Source organism: Betta splendens, chromosome 16, assembly GCF_900634795.4.
Source record: "Betta splendens chromosome 16, fBetSpl5.4, whole genome shotgun sequence".
Taxonomy (NCBI): domain Eukaryota; kingdom Metazoa; phylum Chordata; class Actinopteri; order Anabantiformes; family Osphronemidae; genus Betta; species Betta splendens.
Window position 1 is genome coordinate 18,960,128 of NC_040896.2, and position 21,249 is coordinate 18,981,376.

Here is a 21,249-nt window from a genome sequence, read left to right on the forward strand (position 1 = left end):
CGCACTGTTAAGGCTCGGCCAATGATCGTCCTGCGTGGCGGCCAGTTGTCATGAGAATGTGCAGGCAAGGGGAGGGGCTTCGTCATGCTATATAATCAATACACCCCCCACCCCCCCTCCAAAAGCTGCTCCTCCATCCCCTTGGCCAGCTCGCGGAGACAGTAAGATAGCATGGCTCACCCTCACTCTGCAGCTCCCAGCTGCTGGGAGGGGGGAGAGGGGGAGGAGAGAGGGAGGGAGGAGCAGCTGAGGTGGAGTGGGTCTGAGGAGAGAAGACAGAGCAGTCAAACATTTCAGGGCCCGCCATTCCAGAGTAATGAAGCATAGCAAGAGAATATACCTCTGCAACATTTGATAAAGATGGGCTGACACACCAGTCCAAATAGGTTCCTCTGTACACCAGCACGTGTCTATCCATCACCACTCCACATTAAAGAGAGGAGGAAAGGAAGGGAGGGAGAGGACAATGTGGAGAAGCGGGGGGGGGGGCAGCAAAAAGGAAGTAAAAAGTGAGTGACAGAGGAAGAACAGGTGGGGAGGAAGGGGTGGATAGAGAGGTGTAAGGTGGGAGGGGAAGATGGAAAAGACGGGGGGGGGTCTGTGTATCCTTGGCAGCTGGTGGATCCTATCAAGGCCGATGGGCTGCTGAATGAGGCTCGGGAGGCCCGTGTCCTTGTACCCAGCGGTTTGTTTTCCACTCACTCCCTCACGCCACTCCTGCAGCGAAAGACAATAAAGAAGCCAATGAGTAAACGTTGCACATTTTACGTCCTCATCATCCCCGCACTCTGTCTCTCCATCTGTTACTCCCTCGGCAGCGCCGTAAAAAGGACGAGGGGGCCGGGGTGGAGGCGGCGGTTATGCGGCGCGCCCGGAGTCACATCAGCCAGGTTAAGACGGGGAAGGTGGAAGCCCTGCGCTGTTACAGCACGGCAGCGAGGAGGCGCGCGTGAGAGGAGACAGGGCCTTTCGCTGAGAAGAGTTGAAAGCGGTCGTCACAACCTTGTGGGGGGGGGGGGGGGGGGGTTGCAACGTCCTGTGTGTTTACGCGGAACATGAGGTTAATTATAAAGGCAGAGCCATCGGATGCACAGTGAACGGAGAGATGCGAGGAGACACAAATTCACCCAGGGTGGTGCAAAATGATGCAAAGTCATGTCCTCACAAGCTGGAAAGGCGCCGTTTTGTGCGTTTCCCGGGGCTTTGGGAGATCTGTGAACACACAGAGACGAGAAGAGGAAGACGACTGGGGAGACATAACGGGGAGAGTTTGGAGCCTCTTGTGGGTTTGTTCAGTGAGTGGGGCTGACCTGCATGGACACACACACACGCGCACACACACACACGCACGCAGGCACGCACGCACGCACACACACACACACACAGCTTTACTTCCTACCTGTACAAAACAATGCTGGATCCAATGCTGGAGAGGCTACTGCTCCTTAAAATAAAGGAGCAGTGACCTTTGACCTTTCCACTCTATCATCTACAGTTACAGTTACAACATTCCATCAGTTCAGATCGCTCAGATGTTACTTTTGATGTCTGTCCGAGGAGAATGATAACGATGAGTCTCATTTGCTTTTAGCGGCATCTTCCATCTTTGCAAACCCGTAAACACGGAGCCCTCGGAGCCTCAAGCACCCGGGCGAAGAACCCAGTCAGTTCCTATTGATCAACCGGCCTAACAAGTCCCCGTTGACGCATCACGGCTACTTTGTTCTGTTGGACAGCACAAACTTTTCTTTTTTGCTCCTTTCAGCAAATGTATTCCTTTGGAAAAAAACAACCTGGAATCTTGTAAACCTACGAGACAGAAGGAGAGGAGAGTCAAACGCAAACAAATAAGCCTTGCCACAACATAACACAAATATGGCTGCGCGCGGTCCCCAGGAGGTTGCAGGCGGCGCCCGCTGCCTGTTGGCCGGCCAGGTACGCGGCTCCGCTCTCAGGTCCGGGGGTGATTAATGAAATCTTAACGGCGGGCCAGACACAAATATTCATCACCTGGCTGCCCCTATTGTAATGCGTGTGGAGAAGCCGGAGCGTGACAGAGGAGAGCGGAGACGAGAGCCGGCCCAGAGACAAAACACAACATGGGGCGCGGGGATTATTACCGGGTCCGCGGAAACAACGCTTTTTGTTCTCCTCAACAAAATGGAGGCGTGTGATTTATGGACAGCCGGCATCTGTTTGGAGCAAAGGGAGACACAGATTCATGTCTGCTATTATGGGCTGTCCATGTTACCAGGGTGAGGATTTGAGAGGAGAGGAGGGCAACAGGCAGGAGGGGGGAGGGGGGGGGCGTCTTGCTTTAATGGGGGAGGGGGGGATGTTAGGAGCAAGACCTTCTGGGAAACCACTGTGTCAGTTCCTTGTCCAATTGTGAATCGGTGACATCGTAGCGTGTGGGAGAGGTGTCGGGTTACGGCGTATATCAGGAGCAGATGCAGCGAGACACCCGGGTGGATGATTGTGAGAGCGACACACGCACACGCACAAGAAAGTTTGATACAGCGGCTGATAATGTGTTGCCACGCAGAGCGCCAGGGAGGATGGAACCCATTGTATCATCATTCCGCACAATAAATACGGCTTTGTGTGCGCGACTGATATGATCATTGTGATTTATGACATGCATGAGAGACTTCCAGGAATCCCTGACACCCGGCGCACGCGGGGTTGCACACGTGAGGCGTTTAGCGTCTCGGAGAGGACAGGAGAGGAGAGGAGCCGGGGCAGGAGGGACAAAGAGAGCGAGCAACGGGCGAGCGAGAGAGAGAGAGATGGAATGAAAGGGCCAGGCAGCGGAAGTGAGGCAGAGTGCAGCAGACAGAGGGGGAGATTGTGTGCCGTGCCGGTGTGTGCAGCGTAGCATCGACTCCCGCATGCTCCCAGTGATAGATAGTGTCAGGTTAGGCCGCTCGGTGGCAGGTCTCACACTGTCGATGCCGCGGCTGTGGGGAGAGCGGGGCCCTGAAACGCTTTAACACCCACCGCCGGTCCCTGTCAACACGCGCGCTAACACGCGTGACGCGAGGCGGATCCCGTCGGCGGCTGAGCGCATGTTCACGTCCTCTAGTCTCCCCTGCGGAAAAAAAAAAAAAATAACTAAATAAAAATACTTACCGTCTCAGAATCACAGCCTTAGAAAACAATTATACCAGCCCAGGTTTTTTTTTTGTTTTGTTCTGTAAGGATATTTTTTTTTCCTCCAGGCAGCAACAGAGAGAAAAAAGGGGCCTCATTGTTCCATTGTTCACATTGTGTCATTCTTTGCCTTGGAACAGTGATTGTTTGCTGCACAGTTAGCAACACAATAGTGTTCACATAAAAATGAGCCACTTAGCTCTCACACTAAATTAGCACTGCAGAGGGGAGTCGGGCTTTCCAAATTCGCTTATTCACATTTTCCAGCCCTATAAAAGCAGCCGCTTCTGCTGAGGTGGACAGAATGGGTGACAGCCCATGGTTCGCTGTATCTGTATCTGTTTTGATAGAGTAGGAAAAGAGTTATTCACTCGTACGGGGAGAATCGCGTTAACGTTCGCCATAATCGCCGGGAATCAAAATCAATGGCCTGCTGGAAGTAATAGCAGCAGCAAAGCACAGGGATCAGTGCGCAGCGGCGGCGGGAAGCGTCCGGCGGTGGAGGAGGAGGAGCGGTCCGGCTCCTATGGCTCCGGTGGGAAATCTGCCCGGTTTCCACGCCGGTCCCGCGCGCGCCGCCGCCACCGTAAATCTGTCCGTCCGCAGGCGCGTTGCGCGACTTTAAATCTGACGGGCGGCCGTGAGGTGCCGCCGCCGCCGCCGGGCGGCTGGAAAGTATGGTGTCATCTGTAAAGAAGTGCGCGCGGGAGTGGGCGATTTTTCCAGGCGCTGTTAAAAAATAGTTTTGCATGGGTGCCTTTGCTCTGCTGTTAGTAAAACACGTCTCAGAGCCCTCCTGCCGCCGTGACCGAGAATGGAGCACTCTCTTGGGCCAGACAAAATCAATTCCTCACTCGGGCGAAATTTCTTTCCTCTCCGCTTTTTTTTTTTTTTTTCCTCCCGTCCGGCTATTTGTTTTTAATGCTGGCATAGACCAATGGCTTGAGGAAGGCAGTTATGCCAAACGGCATAAACTACGCCTCCTGACAAACATTCAGAACGCCATGGAAGTTTCATTCATTTCTGGACCTGTCGCGCTCAACTTTCCAAGGCTTTGTTGTGAAAAAGTGGAGCTGCGGATTCTCACCTTTTTTTAAAAACACACATCCGTCTGTGCCTCTCCGAAGCCCGCGTTTATCACGGAGATCTGTTTATTTGAATGATCGCCCGGATGAATTACCCCGGGCGCCTCATGCGCAGCATTTACAATAGGTTCGCTCCTGTGGGAAATCAGAGTCACTGACTCAGTACCTACCGTCCCCATTAAATCAAGCATAATCCTACGTTTACCGCACTCATCCCTAAGTACAACACTTGCTCTTAATTGATGTTGTTCGCTCCGTCATCAAGGTATTGTCGCTTCTGCTCGAACTATTTCATACAGATGAATTCCGAATCGGAGCAGAACTCCTCTTTGTGATTCACTACATCATTTCATCAACTGCCACGTGATCGGGACATAATTAAATGTCATTGTATGCAGGCCTTTCTTATTCTAAATGACTTAAAATGACACTTTATAAGCTATAGATTTGAAATATGAAGTGAAGCATTGGCACAAAAGGGAGGCCATTATGCTGAGCCCAATCCTCTTTCTGCTAACATAAAAATCCCCTTGTGAGCAATCATCTTTGTGTATTTGGCCAGAGTCGGTTTCACACGCTTTTCAGCTCCTCCTCCTCTCTTTCTGCGTCAAGCCGGGGTGATTTCCATGAGAATCAACGTGGCGATTAATCACAGTGTTCCTCCACTCCCAGATGTCATTCAGGGCCTTTTAAAGACATCAGCGCTCTGTGATGTTTATGGGACGAGAGAGATATGAGCTTGGCAGCCGCAGCCCCGGGACCCTTGTGCAATCTCCCTGTGGGACGCTCACACAGTCAGGCAGCTACTACTGTCCTGGATCGTCCCGAACGCAGGCCGACTTCCTTCCTCCTCCAAATATGGAAGCAATCGAAACCAGACTTGACCGACATCTGTACTCCATTTCTGATGGATGCTGTTTACATGAACGGATCCCACACACTGATTTGGAGTCATTTGTAAGATTTTTACTGACAGAACCTATTTTGGATTCATTCAATAAGGGATTTTTTTGCTTTGTATCCGTAAATAAAGTTACGAAGCAGAAAACATTTAAATCAGAGGCATAAACACAGAGAAGCTAAAGTTGATCATTTTTTTGGTTAATGCTCTGCTTTTGGACCATAAAACAAACAAAAAGTAAATACATTAACGATATAATCTATTCATAACTCTACCGCTAACTATCAGCTATTTGTACTTGACTATCAAACAGGATGGGGAAATCCCCCCAAATGAACTGAGCTGAAAGGTTAAGAATCCCCGGCACTAACAGGTCCCTGGTAATGAAAGGGAAAGCACTGGCTTCAAGTGACGTCTGAGTGAAGGTGGTGGGTGGAGGGGTGAGCTCAGTTTAAAGACTCTAGTGAAGTCAAAGACATGTTAATAAACAGTTATGGAGCGCCGGCAGTGTGTGTGTGTGAGAGTGTGTGTAAAGAGGGAGGAGGGGGGTCTTGGGGGTTGTGAGGGATGGGAGGAAGTGAGGAGGATAAAGGGGCTGGGGAGGGCAAATAGGGGAAGAGGGGAGCGGGATGGGATGGGTTGGGGTGGTCAGGATCGTGGTAGTCAAACTGCTGTTTCCTCCTAGGGAGAAGAAAGGAGCTAATGACACCCTAGAGCTTCCCACCCCCACCCGCCGCTCCTCCCTCTCCTTTATGGAGGGTGAGCGACACACACAGCCCTTTTCGGAGGTGAGGAGGCCAGGCAGACAGCCATGCCGTCCCACATGCTCCAACAAAAAGGAAGGAGGAGGAGGCGGCGGCGCGATAACTGTGATTATTATTACTAAATATAATATAAAACAGTCAGTGTGGGGGCGCGGGGGGAGGGATCCACCCATCCGCCCCCACGCTGACTGGTGAAAACTCAGCCGAAGATGTGTGGACAGGTTTGAAGACAGCGCCTTTTCAATGCCAGGGGAAAAGGGGAGGGGTTAATGAGGGGCTTGGAGATGGAGCTTATGAGGGGTGAGGGAGAGGGGGGAGGCGGGGAAGGACGCCGCGGTGTCAGGAGATGGCGGCACGGGACCCGCAGGGGCGATCGGCGCCGCTTCCTCCTTTTGGCCACGGAGTGTGATTTCCAGAAAGGTGAAGCGCGTCGTTCCCTCGGAACGGGACGCGAGGGGAGCATCATCATTCCTCGTTCCACCAGAAGCGGAGCGGCGGCGGCGGCAAACCAGCGCACAAACAAACAGACTGACGCAGAGGCTGCCTCTGATGCGCCGACGAAAGAGGGAGTTGACCTGATTTCCCGATCTCCTCGCGGTGACGCGCCGGCGCCCCGACAGCTCCCCTGGAGCTGTTGACCAACCAGAGAGTCAAGTTCAGACAACACCGGCGCGAGTCAAGGTCACGGGAAATGAGGGGAAAGACAGCAGCTAAGTGCTGATGTGCTGTGGCAGCAGCCCTGAGCGAAGGGGCACTGGGTGTGGGACGGTCCAGGCCCGAGTCCCAGGCCTATAAATCCCTCCTGTCCCCGTCCAAAATTCATTAATGGCCACACAAAACGGCCAGTGAAACCAGATGGAGGGAGAAATGAGCTGGGGGAGGGAAAGGTGCTCGTCGGGGTGGAGGGGGGGGGATAACTGGCCCCACTCCAGCGCAGTGTGAAATTATAAAGCGTTACCTGCTTTAATTTTCCAAATACAAATTAAATCCTCAGTAAGCTGACTTTAAATCAATAGTTTCATTTAAGGGGCCGCGTGATTTAACAAAAATGAAAACTAGCTGGTCTGGTCAATGGAGCCAGGTCATAAATCACAGTGCTTTGGGAGGCAAAAAGCCGATTTGACTTGTATATGGAGCGGCCGGTGGCCGGTGGGGAGGGAGGGGGGGTGCAGCGGGGAAATGAACTCACGCTTTATTAGGATTCATATTGACCTACCTCTCCTACCGGTACCGGAGCGTCACACAACTACACCTACAAACCAAGAGGTGCTCCATTGGAAAACATTTATTCCTAAAGTCACATGAAACCCTGAGCGAATGTTCCTCCATCTTTTTGTTCCTTCATTCTGGCGACTTCATGGTTCAAGCGGGAAAAAAATAAGAGATGAAACAATCCAAACTTTAAAAAAAAGGGGGGGGGGGGGGGGTAAAACTTGAATCAAATCCAGAAAACAACAGAAACAACAAATGTATTGTCAAAATGCAAGAAGAGAAGAAGAAGAAGAGGAAAAAATAAAAAAAAGGCGCCGTCTCAGCGGCGAGGTTTTTATTTGTACATCAGTCGCGCGTGCCAACATCAAACATTTAATGTCAGCGTTCTTCAGAGACACACGCGCACGCGAGAGGAAGGAGCGACGCGCGGCGCACATTGTCATCAAACAATCAAACAGTCATCCGCTTCTCCAAACAGCTTGCAGCTCAGCTCAGCTGGCACCAGACACTCACATTACAATAAACATCTCTCCTAATGTTGTGCTTACACCGTGCCACGCTCGCACAGGCACGACGTGCCCAGACGCACGGAAAAAAAAAAAAAAAAAAAAAAAATCAGGCTGCGTTTAATAGGTCGGCCTGACAGCTGGAAAATGGAAGCGAGGCGAAGACGCGCGGAGCACGTGTCGCTCCGCGGATATCGATACGCCGCCAGGGGACGGCGGCGGAGGCGGCCCGGAATATTAGGCTTGATTGTGAATGAATGGCTCGGAGCGCCACAATAAATCCATCACGGAGTTGTTATGTCATACTTAAATTCCCCCCCAAAGTGTTCCCATATATCTTGTCACGGGTTCATTAGCCATTTGGACAGGTAAAGCTTCCGCAGTTGGGCCCACAGCTGACCCCACATTCTGCCTCTGTGTTCCACTTAAAAATAATGGACATCCCCTGTCCTACATCCATCAATCACGCCGCGAGAATCCCCCGGAAAATAGTTCCGAGGGTTAGGAATTACAGTTACGGGCTGGGGATAGATTAGGCGGGCATTAGCAGTGTTTCATTAACCTTGTGTTAAGTGACATCCTCACATGATTAATGGACATTATTAACAAAAAGGAGATTGTATTTCCCGAAAATGAACCTTTTGTGAAATGTCTGCTGCATTGTTAATAGGTTTGTTTATTAATCATTCATAGGAGAGCGCCTTCATTTGGGAGCTAGTGATACATAGGATGGTCTATGAAGGAGGCTGACAGCGGCCCGGAGAGACGCTCATGCAGAATGCAGGCGTCTGTCAGCGGATGGAGACTGCTTGTTGGAGGCGCGCGGCGGTTTTAGCGGCGCGGGAGTCACGTAGCTGCGAGTTCGCTTTCATTCTGCTGCGTCTCTGAATTTCAAAACGCAGGTCCTTCGCTATTAGCGCCCGGGGACCTGAAAGTCACAGAGGCAGTGGATGTAGATTTGAGCTACAACCTGTGGCTACGCAGATAAAGGAGCGTTCCACTGGAAGAAACAACAAAACTCATGCATGTTTTCCTCCCTGTTGCTCCCTGTCACAGCGGGCTGTCTCCCTGTGATGTCGACCAGAGGAGGAGGGGGGGGTTCACACCAGAGACGGCCTGTCCATCACCTCTCATCCTGCCCGGCTCTTCGGAGGGTTCCTGTCCTGCACAGTGAGAGGCAGTGGGTGAGGCTGGATGGAGGTGAGGCCAGGGGGGAGGCGGGAGGGGGGGGGGAAGGTGCATGGGGTGCTGCTGTCCGGACCTGCTGTCCTGCTGTCTGGAAGCTCCGCGGGCCACGAGGGAGCCGGCCGCTCCGTCCGTGCTGTCGGACGACCTGACAAACCGGGCACATCCTGTGTGTGTGTTTGTGTGCGTGTGTGCGTGCGTGTTTGCGTAGGTGTTTGTTTGTGCGGGTGCCAGGCTGGCGCGCTGCACCTTTCCTGCAGCTTAGCCCGAAAAATACATAAAGCAGCATAAAAATGCAGGTCTGGCCGTCACGTCTGACAGGATAAGCTGCTCAATCATCAAGTTTCTAACTGTCAAATCCTCACGCCGCGCACACAAACACACGCCCACGCATTCACAAGCATAATGCAGAGGTCGGGGAGCTGGCACAGGGTCTGAACCACCGTCCCCTCCTCAGGAAGTGTGACTGCAGAAATGCCGCGCGGCAGAAAAGCACCGTGGCCCCTTTGTGCTTCATCCGAATGTTCAAAATCTGGAATCAAAGGAAACAAAGTGTGGCATGTTGTGCGTGAAGTCAGAGATTCTCCTATTTTCCTGCAGCCTGTGGTGGAGGTCTACCTCCCCCACCCTCCTCCTCCTCCCTTCCTCCTCCTCGTCCGTCCCGCAGCCTGCTGCTGGGCTGCAGGATGACTGACGCTGTCACAGCGCCTGGCAGTCAAACGGCCCGTCTCCTGACGGCTGGTGGCAAACGCAATGTGACACAGCCAGCAGTATCTGCTTTCTCCTGCACCGACTACTTTTCATAAGGCTCAGAGGGGCTTAGAGCGGCCACGGGGAGGGCGTCTCTCTCTCTCTCGCTCTCTCTCTCTCTCGCTCGCTCGCTCTCTTTCTCTACGCGCGTGTGTGTGGCTGTAGGAGGTAATCGAGCAGATGTCAGGAGAGAGTCTGAGAGGGGATGTGTACACTGAGGGACAAGTGAAACCTGTCACATTGATTTTCAGTGGTCTCGTAGCGTGTGTGTGTGTGTGTGTGTGTGTGTGTGTGTGTGTGTGTGTGTGTGTGTGTGTGTGTGTGTGTGTGTGTGTGTGTGTGGGAGCATGTCCATGTTCAAAGGCAGGATGTTAAGTGTTTGGATGGTAACAGAGCAAATGCACTCACACAGGCTGCTCCTTCCGTGTTAAAGCCAATAGAAAGGACAATAACAGGAATGTGAATTCTCCTATTGGCACTTTGTTCATTTTAACCCCTTCGTCGGTTGTGTTTTTGTGATAACGATAACACAGCGATTCCCCGTTAACGCCCCGAAATGGAAGGACGTTCCAATCAGTCCATGTCTGGCGAGAAAGGAATCGTTGAGCACAGATATGAAAGCGCTTCTGCGGCGGCAGCGTGAGGGAGGAATGATTAAATGAAATCTAGCAACACCCATAAAAAGACAATTTTGGCAGGATTAATGAGGATGCTTCATAACAAATTTGTTATAGAGAAGATGTATGAAATCTTTTTCATTCCCATCTCATATTTTAGGGCCCAAAAATATTAACTCATACAATGTGTCCCACCTGGTTAGTTAGTGCATCTGTTTTCCCGCGTGAGACGCTAAAGACACAAATCATCAGAATATTTATTATTTTCCTCTGTGTTCTCAGATTGCACTGTATAACGCTAGGCAAAATGAACTGGGGAGGGGGTGGTGGTTTGCTTTCATGCAAAATGTCACAGCCATACATCCTCGGGCTCATTTTGGTGCGTGAGGAGCTCACAGTGCAGCTCGTTGAGCCGCAGCAGCAGGAGAACGTGCCGCTCACCTGCGACGCTCCGTCTTTTTTCCTGCCCACGAATCCTGGAAGCACAAGATTCCCGGCGCAGGAAGCGCGGACGCTCTCCGGGTTCGAGGTTCAACGCAGACAGACCACATCCGCCGCCGAAGCTCCTGGCTGAGCTCCTCCATCCATACATAGTGTGCCATCTTTTGGCGGCTGGCGGAACTGCTTCCTCTGCGTCCTCGCGCCCCCTTTTTTTTCTACTTTGCAGGCAAAGATCATAAAATCGGTGAAATAAAGTGAAATGGTTGTCTGGGGATGGATATGTCCCTTGCAACGTGAAGTGGAACTTGAGGAAATCGACGAATCTCCTGCAGCTTTGCGGAGCACTATTGCTGCGGGGTTCTTCTTTTTTTTTTTTTTTTAATTTCCCGAACCCTTAAAATTTATGCAGGCTCTCCAGCCGTAAAAAACACACATTTCTGCTTTCTGATGTCTCACACGATCGCTCCTGATGAGACGGCTGGATGAAGAGAGCGGAGAGTAATTATGGCAGTTAAAAACAATTAGACTGAAATATTACAACTTGTCTAAATCCGCGAGGGCGGGCGTGACGGCATGCGTGTGTGCGTGCGCGTGAGTGGCATGCGTGCACACACCCGTTCACAACACAGTACAGAGGGAGACGGAGACGTTCACCTTCCGAGGGTCACTCTCCTGTTCCAGGCTCATTAAAAACAGCCCCATTAGCTGTGTTCCTTGTGTGTGTGTGTGTGTGTGTGTGTGTGTGTGTGTGTGTGTGTGTGGATGGCAGAGACAGGCAGCGTTTTGGAGGCCTCTGGGCTGCTGAAGAATACATTAAACAGCAAAGAGCCCCTCTCCTCTTCCTGACTGACTCCTGCTGGGACTACTTAGCATTTCTGGGGTGAAAACTTCTCCAGCAAGGTTGTCAAACACTATATACAAATTACAGCAAAGCTAAATTGCTCCCGTTATACAGTCGCTTAACTTTTTCGCGCGCGTGTGTGTTTTTTGAGCCGTGTGTTTGTCTTGGTCTGACGGAGGCTGTATTCCCCTGACGCGCACCGCGGGCCACGTCGCTACGAGGGAGAAAGCAGAGTGAGATTTGTAAAAAAAAATAAATAATAAAAAATTGCGAAAAGCGACGTTCAAAGCGACAAATCCCACAAGAGTCCGAAGCAACTTCACAATCGTCAGCTCATGAAAATTCCAGCGGTTTTAATGTGTTTTTAGGTCACAGACGGCAGGAAGAAGCAGAGGAGTCTTTTTTTTATTTTCAAATCACTCATTGTTTCATAATCCAGAGGGATTCTCTGTGAAAAAATTAAATTAAATGCTAATCACAGTCAGACCACATGCAAGTTTGTCCTTGTTGACCCAACGCTAATGACTGAAGTTTGATTGGCAAATGCCTGATTGCAGACAATGTCTCCAAACTCTCCGTCTTTGTCTGGTGCCCTTCATTAATTTTGTCCTGGTGGTTGTAATGAGGGGTGTCAAGGTTTGTATCAGGAAGGTTTGAAGATGTGTGTATTGGCTGCTTTGGGAGCAAGTGGGAGAAATTTAAAGATTGCTTTGAACTCTGTTCATGCAATAAGCTGACCCCTGCGATTTTTACATCAAATTTGTTTGTCGCGGCCTTTAAAACCAGATCATTTTATAAAAACTTTTAAAGATCAAACGTCTCAACTTCTCAAGCGTTTCAGAGATGGACTTTTTCAGGATGTCCGCGCGAACACAGTAACAGCGGCGCTGGACACGTCTCGTGGCCGCGCTAACAAATCGCCCCACCGCTCACAACCAGCAGACATCCATTAAAAGTGAACCAGGATTCAAATCCTCCACCCATCAGAGGTGCCAATAACGAGGAGCGCCATAGAAAATTACAGGGGAATTTAAGTCTGCTGGCTAATGGCATTGGCACCGACACTTTGCCAATACACATTTAGCGGTGTGCTGCCGCCGCTGGCCCGCGGTGCCGCCGGAGACTGACACATCTCTCTTGAGCCTGTCCAGGCGAGAGATTGGCCTGTCTGTCAACCACCGGGCCCCTGCCATTACCCATGATCACCCCCTCTTCACCCCCTCCCCCCACACCCCCCCGCTCCCGCACAAAAACACCCTCTCTCGTCCTTTTGGCCACAACAATCCCGTGCGTTTCCTCTCTTCTGCTGCCACCTTTGTCCTCCATCTGTGTATTACAACGGTGCTTTAGAGGTAAACAAAAAGGCTGTTTAATCTCTGGCCTCCAGTCGATGGCTGTAATGAGACAAAGCAACTGGATTAATAAAAATCACTTAGACCCGTGGAAAAGGCATAATTATTGGGCTTTTTAGCTTTTCAAACTATTCAAAGTTCAATTGCTTTAATGATGATTTGATATTATGATGATAAATTGAAAAGCGAAAAACCTTTTCAGCCTTTACTGCATTTTATTTATTAAATTGTACCAATATGCTTTAATAAAAACAGTACAGTATAGGAATGTTTACCTGACTCAAATGCATATATTTATTAAATAATAAAATGTTTCTCAAATTATTTGAATCATAATATTATAAAATAGCAAATTGTATTAGTATTTTAAATTATTCTCTACATCTCTTGCTTTTCTCAGGCCTCATATTTTGAATTACATGACATGCTTGCTATAGGATTAGGTGACCTTCCTATAGATGCGACTGAGAAAAGCTGGCTGCCCTTGAACGAGGCCGGGGAGCATCGGTAATTATCAGAGAGGAGGGTGGAGGAGCTGGAGGAGACTCCTTTTTAAAGTATCACAATGCTCATTGGTCATGCAGCAATCTCCCTCATGTACAGATCTCAGTGAGAGACCAGCATTGGCGTTGAGGGGGGGGGGGGCACCACAGCAGAGTGGAGGTAAAGAGGACTAGATGGACAATCCTATGGGGCATTTGTTTGACGAGGGGGGGGGCAGAGGGTGAGAGAATAGAGAATAGAGACGACCCCCTCTTCCTCCCTAATCTGCTGCGATTGTCGCGTCACTTGCTAAAGTGGGTGTGACTGATGGAAGAGATTCTGGCCAGTTTAAAGTCTTTACGACCCCCGCCCCTCCTCTCTCGCGGGGTCTTTTTCCCTTGTTGTTTTGTGAAGGAGCATAGAAAAGTAAAGAGTAAAAAAAAAAAAAAAAAAAAAAAAGGACGACTGAAGGATTTCTGCAACGTGAAAGAATTAAGCCGCGGCGAGCTCACACCGGCATTAGCTGGTTAAGTATCACCACCAGAGAAGGGGTAATGAATGTAGAAGGGGAGACATACGAAATGGCATTAATGTTAATTCTAATCACTTTTTGGCTATTAAGCACAAATTAGCGAAGGCGATGTTAAATGTCATGGTCTGTCCTGGGATTCATAGAGGAGAGGTTGGGGGCCACAGAAGGTTCTCATTTACATACTTAAGATCCAACTTAATTCTCACAAGAGGTGATGGGGAATAAAGTCGGGCCGCTGACAAAGACACGCAGGCCCGGGGAAAGAACACAAACATTTTCTGGCGGCTGATTCTTCATTGTTCGCGCTCAAGGTTATTTTCCTGAGCCTGTCGTCGAACGTCAGTCCTTTGAATAATTCCACTCAGGCTTTTCCTCCCTCTGGCTTTAAGGTTTGCGCTATTTAGGACCAATCATGTCAACGCGGGGAAGAATTAATCCTGCTTAAAAATATATTACATGACTAGAATTTGTGCTAACATCCCCCCCGATTCTGTCTCCGGATATAGACTTTGGTTCGGCGGAGCAGGAGATAGTTGAAGTAAATAATGGCGCGGGCGAGATATGGGGAGAAGTTCATTGTCAGGTTCGCTTACAGACTTCCAAGGGCTTGTTTTCATGTAGGTCCTCTGCATCTGTCAAGCACTCAAACGCTGGGAGAAAATCAAGGCAGTGAACAACGCAACGTTTTAAAGGCAACCGGAGCTAAAGCCGCACAAACCCCATGTCATGTAATTCATAGCGATGGATAGATTAACCTCAGTGCACCTCAGAGGCCTCTGCATTGTTGTCCACATCGTTCTAATGGCAGCCCACGGTCTTTGGGAAAATCCAGGGTCCTTTTTTTTGCCTTTCTTTTTCTTTATTTCATTTTTTCTGCTCCGCTCTCCTTCCATCCTCCGTGGCTCCCGTTGACTGTGGGAGAGTAAATAACATTTGATATGCATAAACAGCCCCTTCCTATTCATTACTGTCAGCGCGTTGGAGTGCAGGAGGCGGAGGTCAGCATGTGAAGGTCCTCCTCAGGCAGGAGGAACGCCTGTGGTAGCTGTCACTCCTCCACCCTCCCCGAGCCCTCCCTCCGCCATCTCCACCCCCCCCCCCCCCCCTGCGCCCTCCCCTCGCTCGCCCCCCTCCTCCCTCTCTCCCCTATTAGCACAGGCTCCGGGTCATAACCTTTCCATGGCATTTTGCGATTCCACAACCCTTTGATTAGTGCAATATTTACATATTTCACAGTGGAGAGGGCGTTCTTGTGTTGCAGACACTTGAAGTGTTGTAAATGCGTTTGGCCTTTTGCCTGGGAAATGCGGAGGAGTTAGACTCTCCGGTGGTAACTCTAGTCAAGGCTGCCGCGGCGCGCTTTAAGTATATGTACGCCGGTACACAAGCACCGTGCGAGCTGCGATGCGGCCGCTCTCCTCCCGAAGGAGCGCCCTCGTCGGCCATTGGAGGGGGGCAGTGCTCCCTGGTGGCAGATGGGGATGCTGCCCTCCGACGGGAGGATGCTCCCACGGGAGGACCGCCGCTCATTCACAGCTACCAGAGAAGAACACGGAGGGCCAAATGCGCTGCAACGTGCGTTGGAGGACTGAGCGTGACATTGTGGGGTCATGGATGGCGCCGGCGTCGCCACTGGATGGCACCAACGCGTGAAACTTTAAAGAGACTCCACTGAACAACTTTGGACCGCCTCGACATTAAGTAAGACAACATAAGATAAATAAGAAGTATTCCTATTTGCTTCCTTGCTTAGATTTACGTGATACGACTGCTATGACTCTCATGTTCTGGGCTACAGTAAATGTGAGGCTACAGGAAGCAGCCAATTAGCCTTATTTAGCATGAAACACTTCAGGAAGTCACTGCATCCTGACAAATAGCTGAAATAATTCTCAACTCTTCAGAAACCAAACATGTAGGTTTTTTTACACTTCAGTTTTTGCATATTTGTGTAATAACAAATTAGACTCAACGGTTAACGAGAGCCAGGCTGCATCTCTCTTTTCTGGAGTCTACGCTAAGCTAAGCTAAGCTAAGCTAACTGTCTGCTGCATTTATGTCTCATGACTCAAGGCAGATGGGAGTTTAGGTGTTTTCTGCCCTGTAGGGAAAACGTACTTGTTACAGGGTGACACAGATAAACTTTGAACCGTATACTATACATAAAAAGTTCCCGTTTCTCCGCGTCACCCTGAACACACCCATGTGGTGCCAATGTAACGGCAGAAAACAGCAAGGCGGCAGCTGTTTTCTTTAGCAACACATAAAGATGTGAAGGGAAAAGCGCCTTCTACTCTGTTCTCCGACACACCTGTCCATCAAATCTAAGTCGTTCTGACGTTCTGCATATTTTCCGCCTCAGTCAGTCATTCAGTCAGTCAGTCAGTCATTCAGTCAGTCAGCCTCTCTCTGCTGTGTGACAGAAAGACGAGATGTCAGCGAACAGGTTTTCAGGGAGCTCAGGGCCGTGGCGTCTGCCTCGGCAGTGACTGATGAGGTCGGGAAGAGTGACGGGCGGCGTGCCGTCGCCCCCCCCCGCCCGCGGGCCTGCCTGGCATCGCCGCCATGTGCCATGTTCTCAGAGGGAACCCGCCACTCACGCGTCACTCAAGCCGACAGACAGATGGTGCACGTAGACGCCGCACATGAAAGAGACTGGCAGAGCAGCGCAGAATCCCTAGGTGGTCGCCGACGGCTGAAGGGGCGAGGGTTCCTCGCCGCCGTCGCCCGCCGGCTCCGCTTCCGCCGCGCGGCCACACGCGGACATCAAGGCGGCAGCGAGTCGGGGCCAACATCAAAGTCTCCGTCCATCAAACGTGTCACGAGCCATGAAAGGGCAGCGCTTGCAGTGATGCTCGGGTCTGGTGTGTTTTCACCTCACCTCTGTGGACTACCGCCACTTTTACTTTATTTTGCACAGTCAAAGGCAGACGCCACCGTTGGGGTCAACACGCTGGTTCTAGGAGGCAGCGGGTTCATTAAGATCATTTACAGTTTAGGGGTTTCATGCCATAAAAAGATATCACAGATAGCAAGAAAAACAATGGGAAAGGGAAGCAAACCCATCTGTTCACGTGCAGTACCTGCCCCTTATCTTTAGGGCAGCGGGTGGAGTCACTGCAGGCAAGTGCTTGGTGGCTGGGATGTAATTTCATCCAAGCTCCATGAGTAAATAGGATTCAATTTTTCATCCTTTATCTGATGGTGAAGGGTCGAGGGGGAGCTGGAGCCCACCCTGGCTGTCATGGGATGAGTAGCGGGGTAAACTCTGGACCCGCCTGCCTTTGGAAAACATGCAAACTCCTTTCTGTTCATTTTTATCACACTCTGGACGTCAGTGCTTTTCTGTTTGTTCAAGTCTGTTGCAAGAAACTAATTATTTACATTATAAATTCTAAGTGGGTGAAGTATGGCCTTTTATATGAGGAATCCAGGAATTGGTGAACACGTGTTGACCTGGACTACACTTTACAGCCAGGTTCTGCCTCTGATGATGCTACTGTGCTAATCATTAGCTTAGATATGAGCGACGCTGACAAAATCTGTCGACAGCGGCAACAATAAGTGTAATGATCACATAACACGCTGGGTTTTCAGTCCTGTCAATAAACCAGACGGCTCCTTCACATCAACCAGCAAAACGAAGCTTCCAAAGTGTGAATCTGAAGCGTTTTCATCTCAACTTGGACGCCGAGGCAGCTTTTTAAAAGGAACAAACAAGCGCGGCCAGATGAAACAGCGCCAACAGGTGCCATTTTGTGTGTCTTTATTGTGGACATGACATTACATCTTCTTGAAATGATGTACAAAAGTGTAACAGAACTGAGAATGGCTCAGACGAGGTAGAGCTTTCACATGGGCTTGCTGGCTTGAAAACTACACAGTATAAAAACAAAAAACAACCCAGAATAATCTAATTAAAACAAACGCTCCTGTCGGCCTGCGTCCTCTCATCCTTGTTTGAAGTGATAATAAATACAGATAGCAAACCAAATACATTTGGAATAATAATGTCTTCTAAAGGTAAATTAATCATGAAGTTCATAACAACTTTTAAAAAAGCAACGCGAACACAAACAATACAACTTAAAAAGCATGATAAAAACCCATCCAAAGAAGAAAGGAGGTTGTCTGGCAGCCCCGGTGGGGGGGGGGGGCAGCCATGACCAGCTACTGAACACACCCTACAGCTTAGCAAAGACACAACACACCCCTACATCCGAATGGAAACAGAAGCCACAAATCATTAGTCATTTAAATCTATGGAATATGGAATAAAACAAAACAAATCTCTAAAGCAGACCTGACAGTGACGCGTGTGTTAGCCGGCACATTCTCAACGAAACCTTAGCTAAAAGTGAGCGGTTAAAGCAGTAACCTAGTCTAAGTGCACTAGTAATGCCATTTGGTTTCTACTGCTGTATATAAAGGGTTTGGTAATAGAGGATTACACATGTACACCGTATGTTACACACGCTCGCTCCTGCTTCACATGGTCTAAGTCACACTTCGGAGTACAAATTCGGAACTGAGGAGCTCGTCTTAAAGGGAATTCTGTACAACATTGGTATTAGTACTACACTACCTCCAAGGCTAGAGTATCCATTTCAAGTATTTTTACTATCACACCATCAGTACACACGTCTGTGTATCATTAGGCATATTCAAGCGCACAACATTGTCTGCATATCTAAAGAGATCACCATGTAGAACTACTGAGGCTGTAGACCAGGAGTACAGTACTGTGTATGCTTAACGTGGAAGTGGCATGGGAAACAAAGACGTCTCTGACTGACAGGTTCTGGTGTCGCATTCAAGCTGGACAAGCTGTCTTTCTTCTCTCCGTCTTCTCCCCAGAGTATCAAAGCATGGCTTTTCAAACGTCGGATCAAAGCACAGGGCACCAAAAGAAAGTATCCCCCTACTCGCTCAGGGTGAGCTGAGGGGAGAGGAAAGCATCACTAGGTGCTCTGACTCAACTGACTCACACCTGCGTTAAGGCCGTGACCACTGGGCACAACGTCTTCACTGTCCCCAAACGACCCCCTGACCTCTGGCTGACTGACAACGTCATCGTCTGCCTCCTCCACTGTTTCTGCAATGCATTAATGAGACTAGCTTAAAAAAATGCATTGATAGACAGGCCGTGAGCATGGAAAATGTTAAATGCGAAGCAGCCGGTCAGCTTTGGCTTTGATTTTCCCTTCTCAGATGGATTCATGGAGATATTTTGATTTATTTCAGGGACCAAAATGAGACTCACAATATTCCACGATGAGAGGAAAGTCGTTCTGGGCTGAGGCATTGTGCGCTGCTCGCAGCCAGCGAGAATAAGATTATATCTTATTCCTGTAAAAATATAACAACACAAGATGGAGATACATCTTTATCTGCGGTACCGTATTCTCCTTATAATCTGTGTATTCCACGTCTACCTGCCGCCCCCACAGCTCAGTCTCAGTGGGGAACCGTCATTAATATGAAGGCGTTGTAGTGGAAACCTTTTCCTCCTAAATGGAGAATAACTGAATGACCATAAAAAACAGTACATTCATTTATATTGGCTATTAAAAACATACACTTTTTTCTAATGAGCACTAAAGCGTACACCGCCATTAGCGTTTCTCTCTCTCTCGCTCGCTTTAATCCTGATTCTCCTGAGCTCTCTTGCTCCCTCTAGTCATCCGGGCGGTCACTGCTGACTTATAACCTTACGCCTCACACGCGCTCGCACACGAGAGGTGTTTTCTTGGAGACCTCGGAGTCCAGAGCCTCATTTCCTGTCTCTCGCGACAGCAGGGGGCGACCGCAGCAGCCATGCAACGCCACAGTTCTCCCGTCTCCATTTAAGTCTGCTTATTTCACTTATATAAAAAAAAACTCTACTCCATCTTCTTCTTTTTACGATCCTGTATGTGAACTGCAAACAACTTTCTGTCCAAATAAAGACTAAACGTCAGGATTTCTACTGAACACTGGACACGCTGCTCTTTTAAGTCTTCTTCTTCTTGTGTGCTCACATGACACCTGAACTTTTAACCTTTCATGGCCTCGAATCTGAGAATTCCCAATTCACTCTAACTAACTTTAACAACAATAATAAAAACTCAAACACTCCAAAACCTTTGATTGCGGAAAGTTCTTCTAAAGTCAACAGTGAGTCATTTCTTCCATCTTCTTTCATCCTCCGATCGTAGGAATGGTGTATCCGGTCATTTGTTGACGCTCATCAGGGGCTTTACTGTTTTTGTGGCGTCGATGGGTGTTTGGCAGCCTGAGCTCCATGCGCCTCCTGGCTCAGCAACAACCTCCTCGTGTCCAGGTACTGGTTGTTGTCAAAAGGCATGTGGTGGACGCTCTGGACGTGCGTCTTTAGGTTCCCTTTCTGAGAGGCTCGGTATGGGCAGAGCTTGCAGCAGAATGGCCTCTCCCCTGAGGAACACAACGCACGCGTCAAAAGTCAGCTAGTGACACACACACACACACACACACACACACACACACACACACACACACACACACACACACACACACACACACACACACACACACACACACACACACAGGAATCAACAAGACATGACAAAATGAAACCATGAGACTCGTGCTGCAGTGTGAATGAGAAGTGGGGAAAAAAATAGGCAAAATAAGCAAACCCAAAAACATAATGCACGTTAAATATTTTACGGCGACTTTCACTTCAAAAGTTAATGTTGGCTTTCCATCCTGACCCAGATGTACTCGCTAACGCTTACCTGCACACATCCCCTGTCAGAGGAGCCCTACTTTTCTCTCTCTATGCGTTTGCCTCAATCACCCCCACAGCACACGCATCCCAACACACCCCACACACACACACACACCCTGCACTCGCTCTTCTAATTAGACTGACCTACAATGGCACCGGCACCTCGGCGCAAAATAAATAAATAAACAGATACATAAAAATAGGGAAACACACACCTGAACAAAACAAATGAGATTGCCATTTAATTGCACCTAATTATCATTTTGATAAATGGAAGAATATCAAAGCGGGAAAACAAATGACTCCCCGTGCCCCTCCCGCACCCTTCTCCCCGAAGAAGAAAGAGGGAAATATAGCTGTTATCATACATCATCAGTAACACAACAGAGAGAGGGAAAGAAGGGTAGGGATGTGAGGGAGAAATAGAGGGGGATAAAAACGAAAAAAGATATAATTAATCACATAGAAATAAAAAAAAATTGAAAAACAGCTGGAAAGACGCGAGGGTGAGACGTGAGAGGAAAGCGAGAGCCTCCACTACATCGTCCTGTGAGGAAACAACGCTGACGGCACCGGTGCACTACATTATGCTAAAGGTTATCGTCGCCGTAAAGCAGCGTCAACACTACATCTAATTGGACCCCTCCGCCGCGCCTGCCCCCATCACTCATAGCGCGCG

General features: G+C 49.4%; 1 protein-coding gene across 6 annotated transcripts in view; it reads right to left on the reverse strand.

Annotated features, from left to right (window-relative positions):
- Positions 1-17,566: 17,566 nt before the first annotated feature.
- Positions 17,567-21,249, reverse strand: part of znf516 (zinc finger protein 516) — a 35,084-nt gene continuing 31,401 nt past the window's right edge. For 5 of the 6 annotated variants that reach the window (XM_029129131.3, XM_029129132.3, XM_029129135.3 and 2 more), the window contains one exon: positions 17,567-20,254. In XM_029129131.3, coding sequence (XP_028984964.1) covers positions 20,061-20,254 — 194 coding nt within the window. In that variant the 3' untranslated portion in view covers positions 17,567-20,060. The remainder of the gene's footprint in view (positions 20,255-21,249) is intronic. The other variant, XM_029129136.3, reaches the window with a different exon arrangement.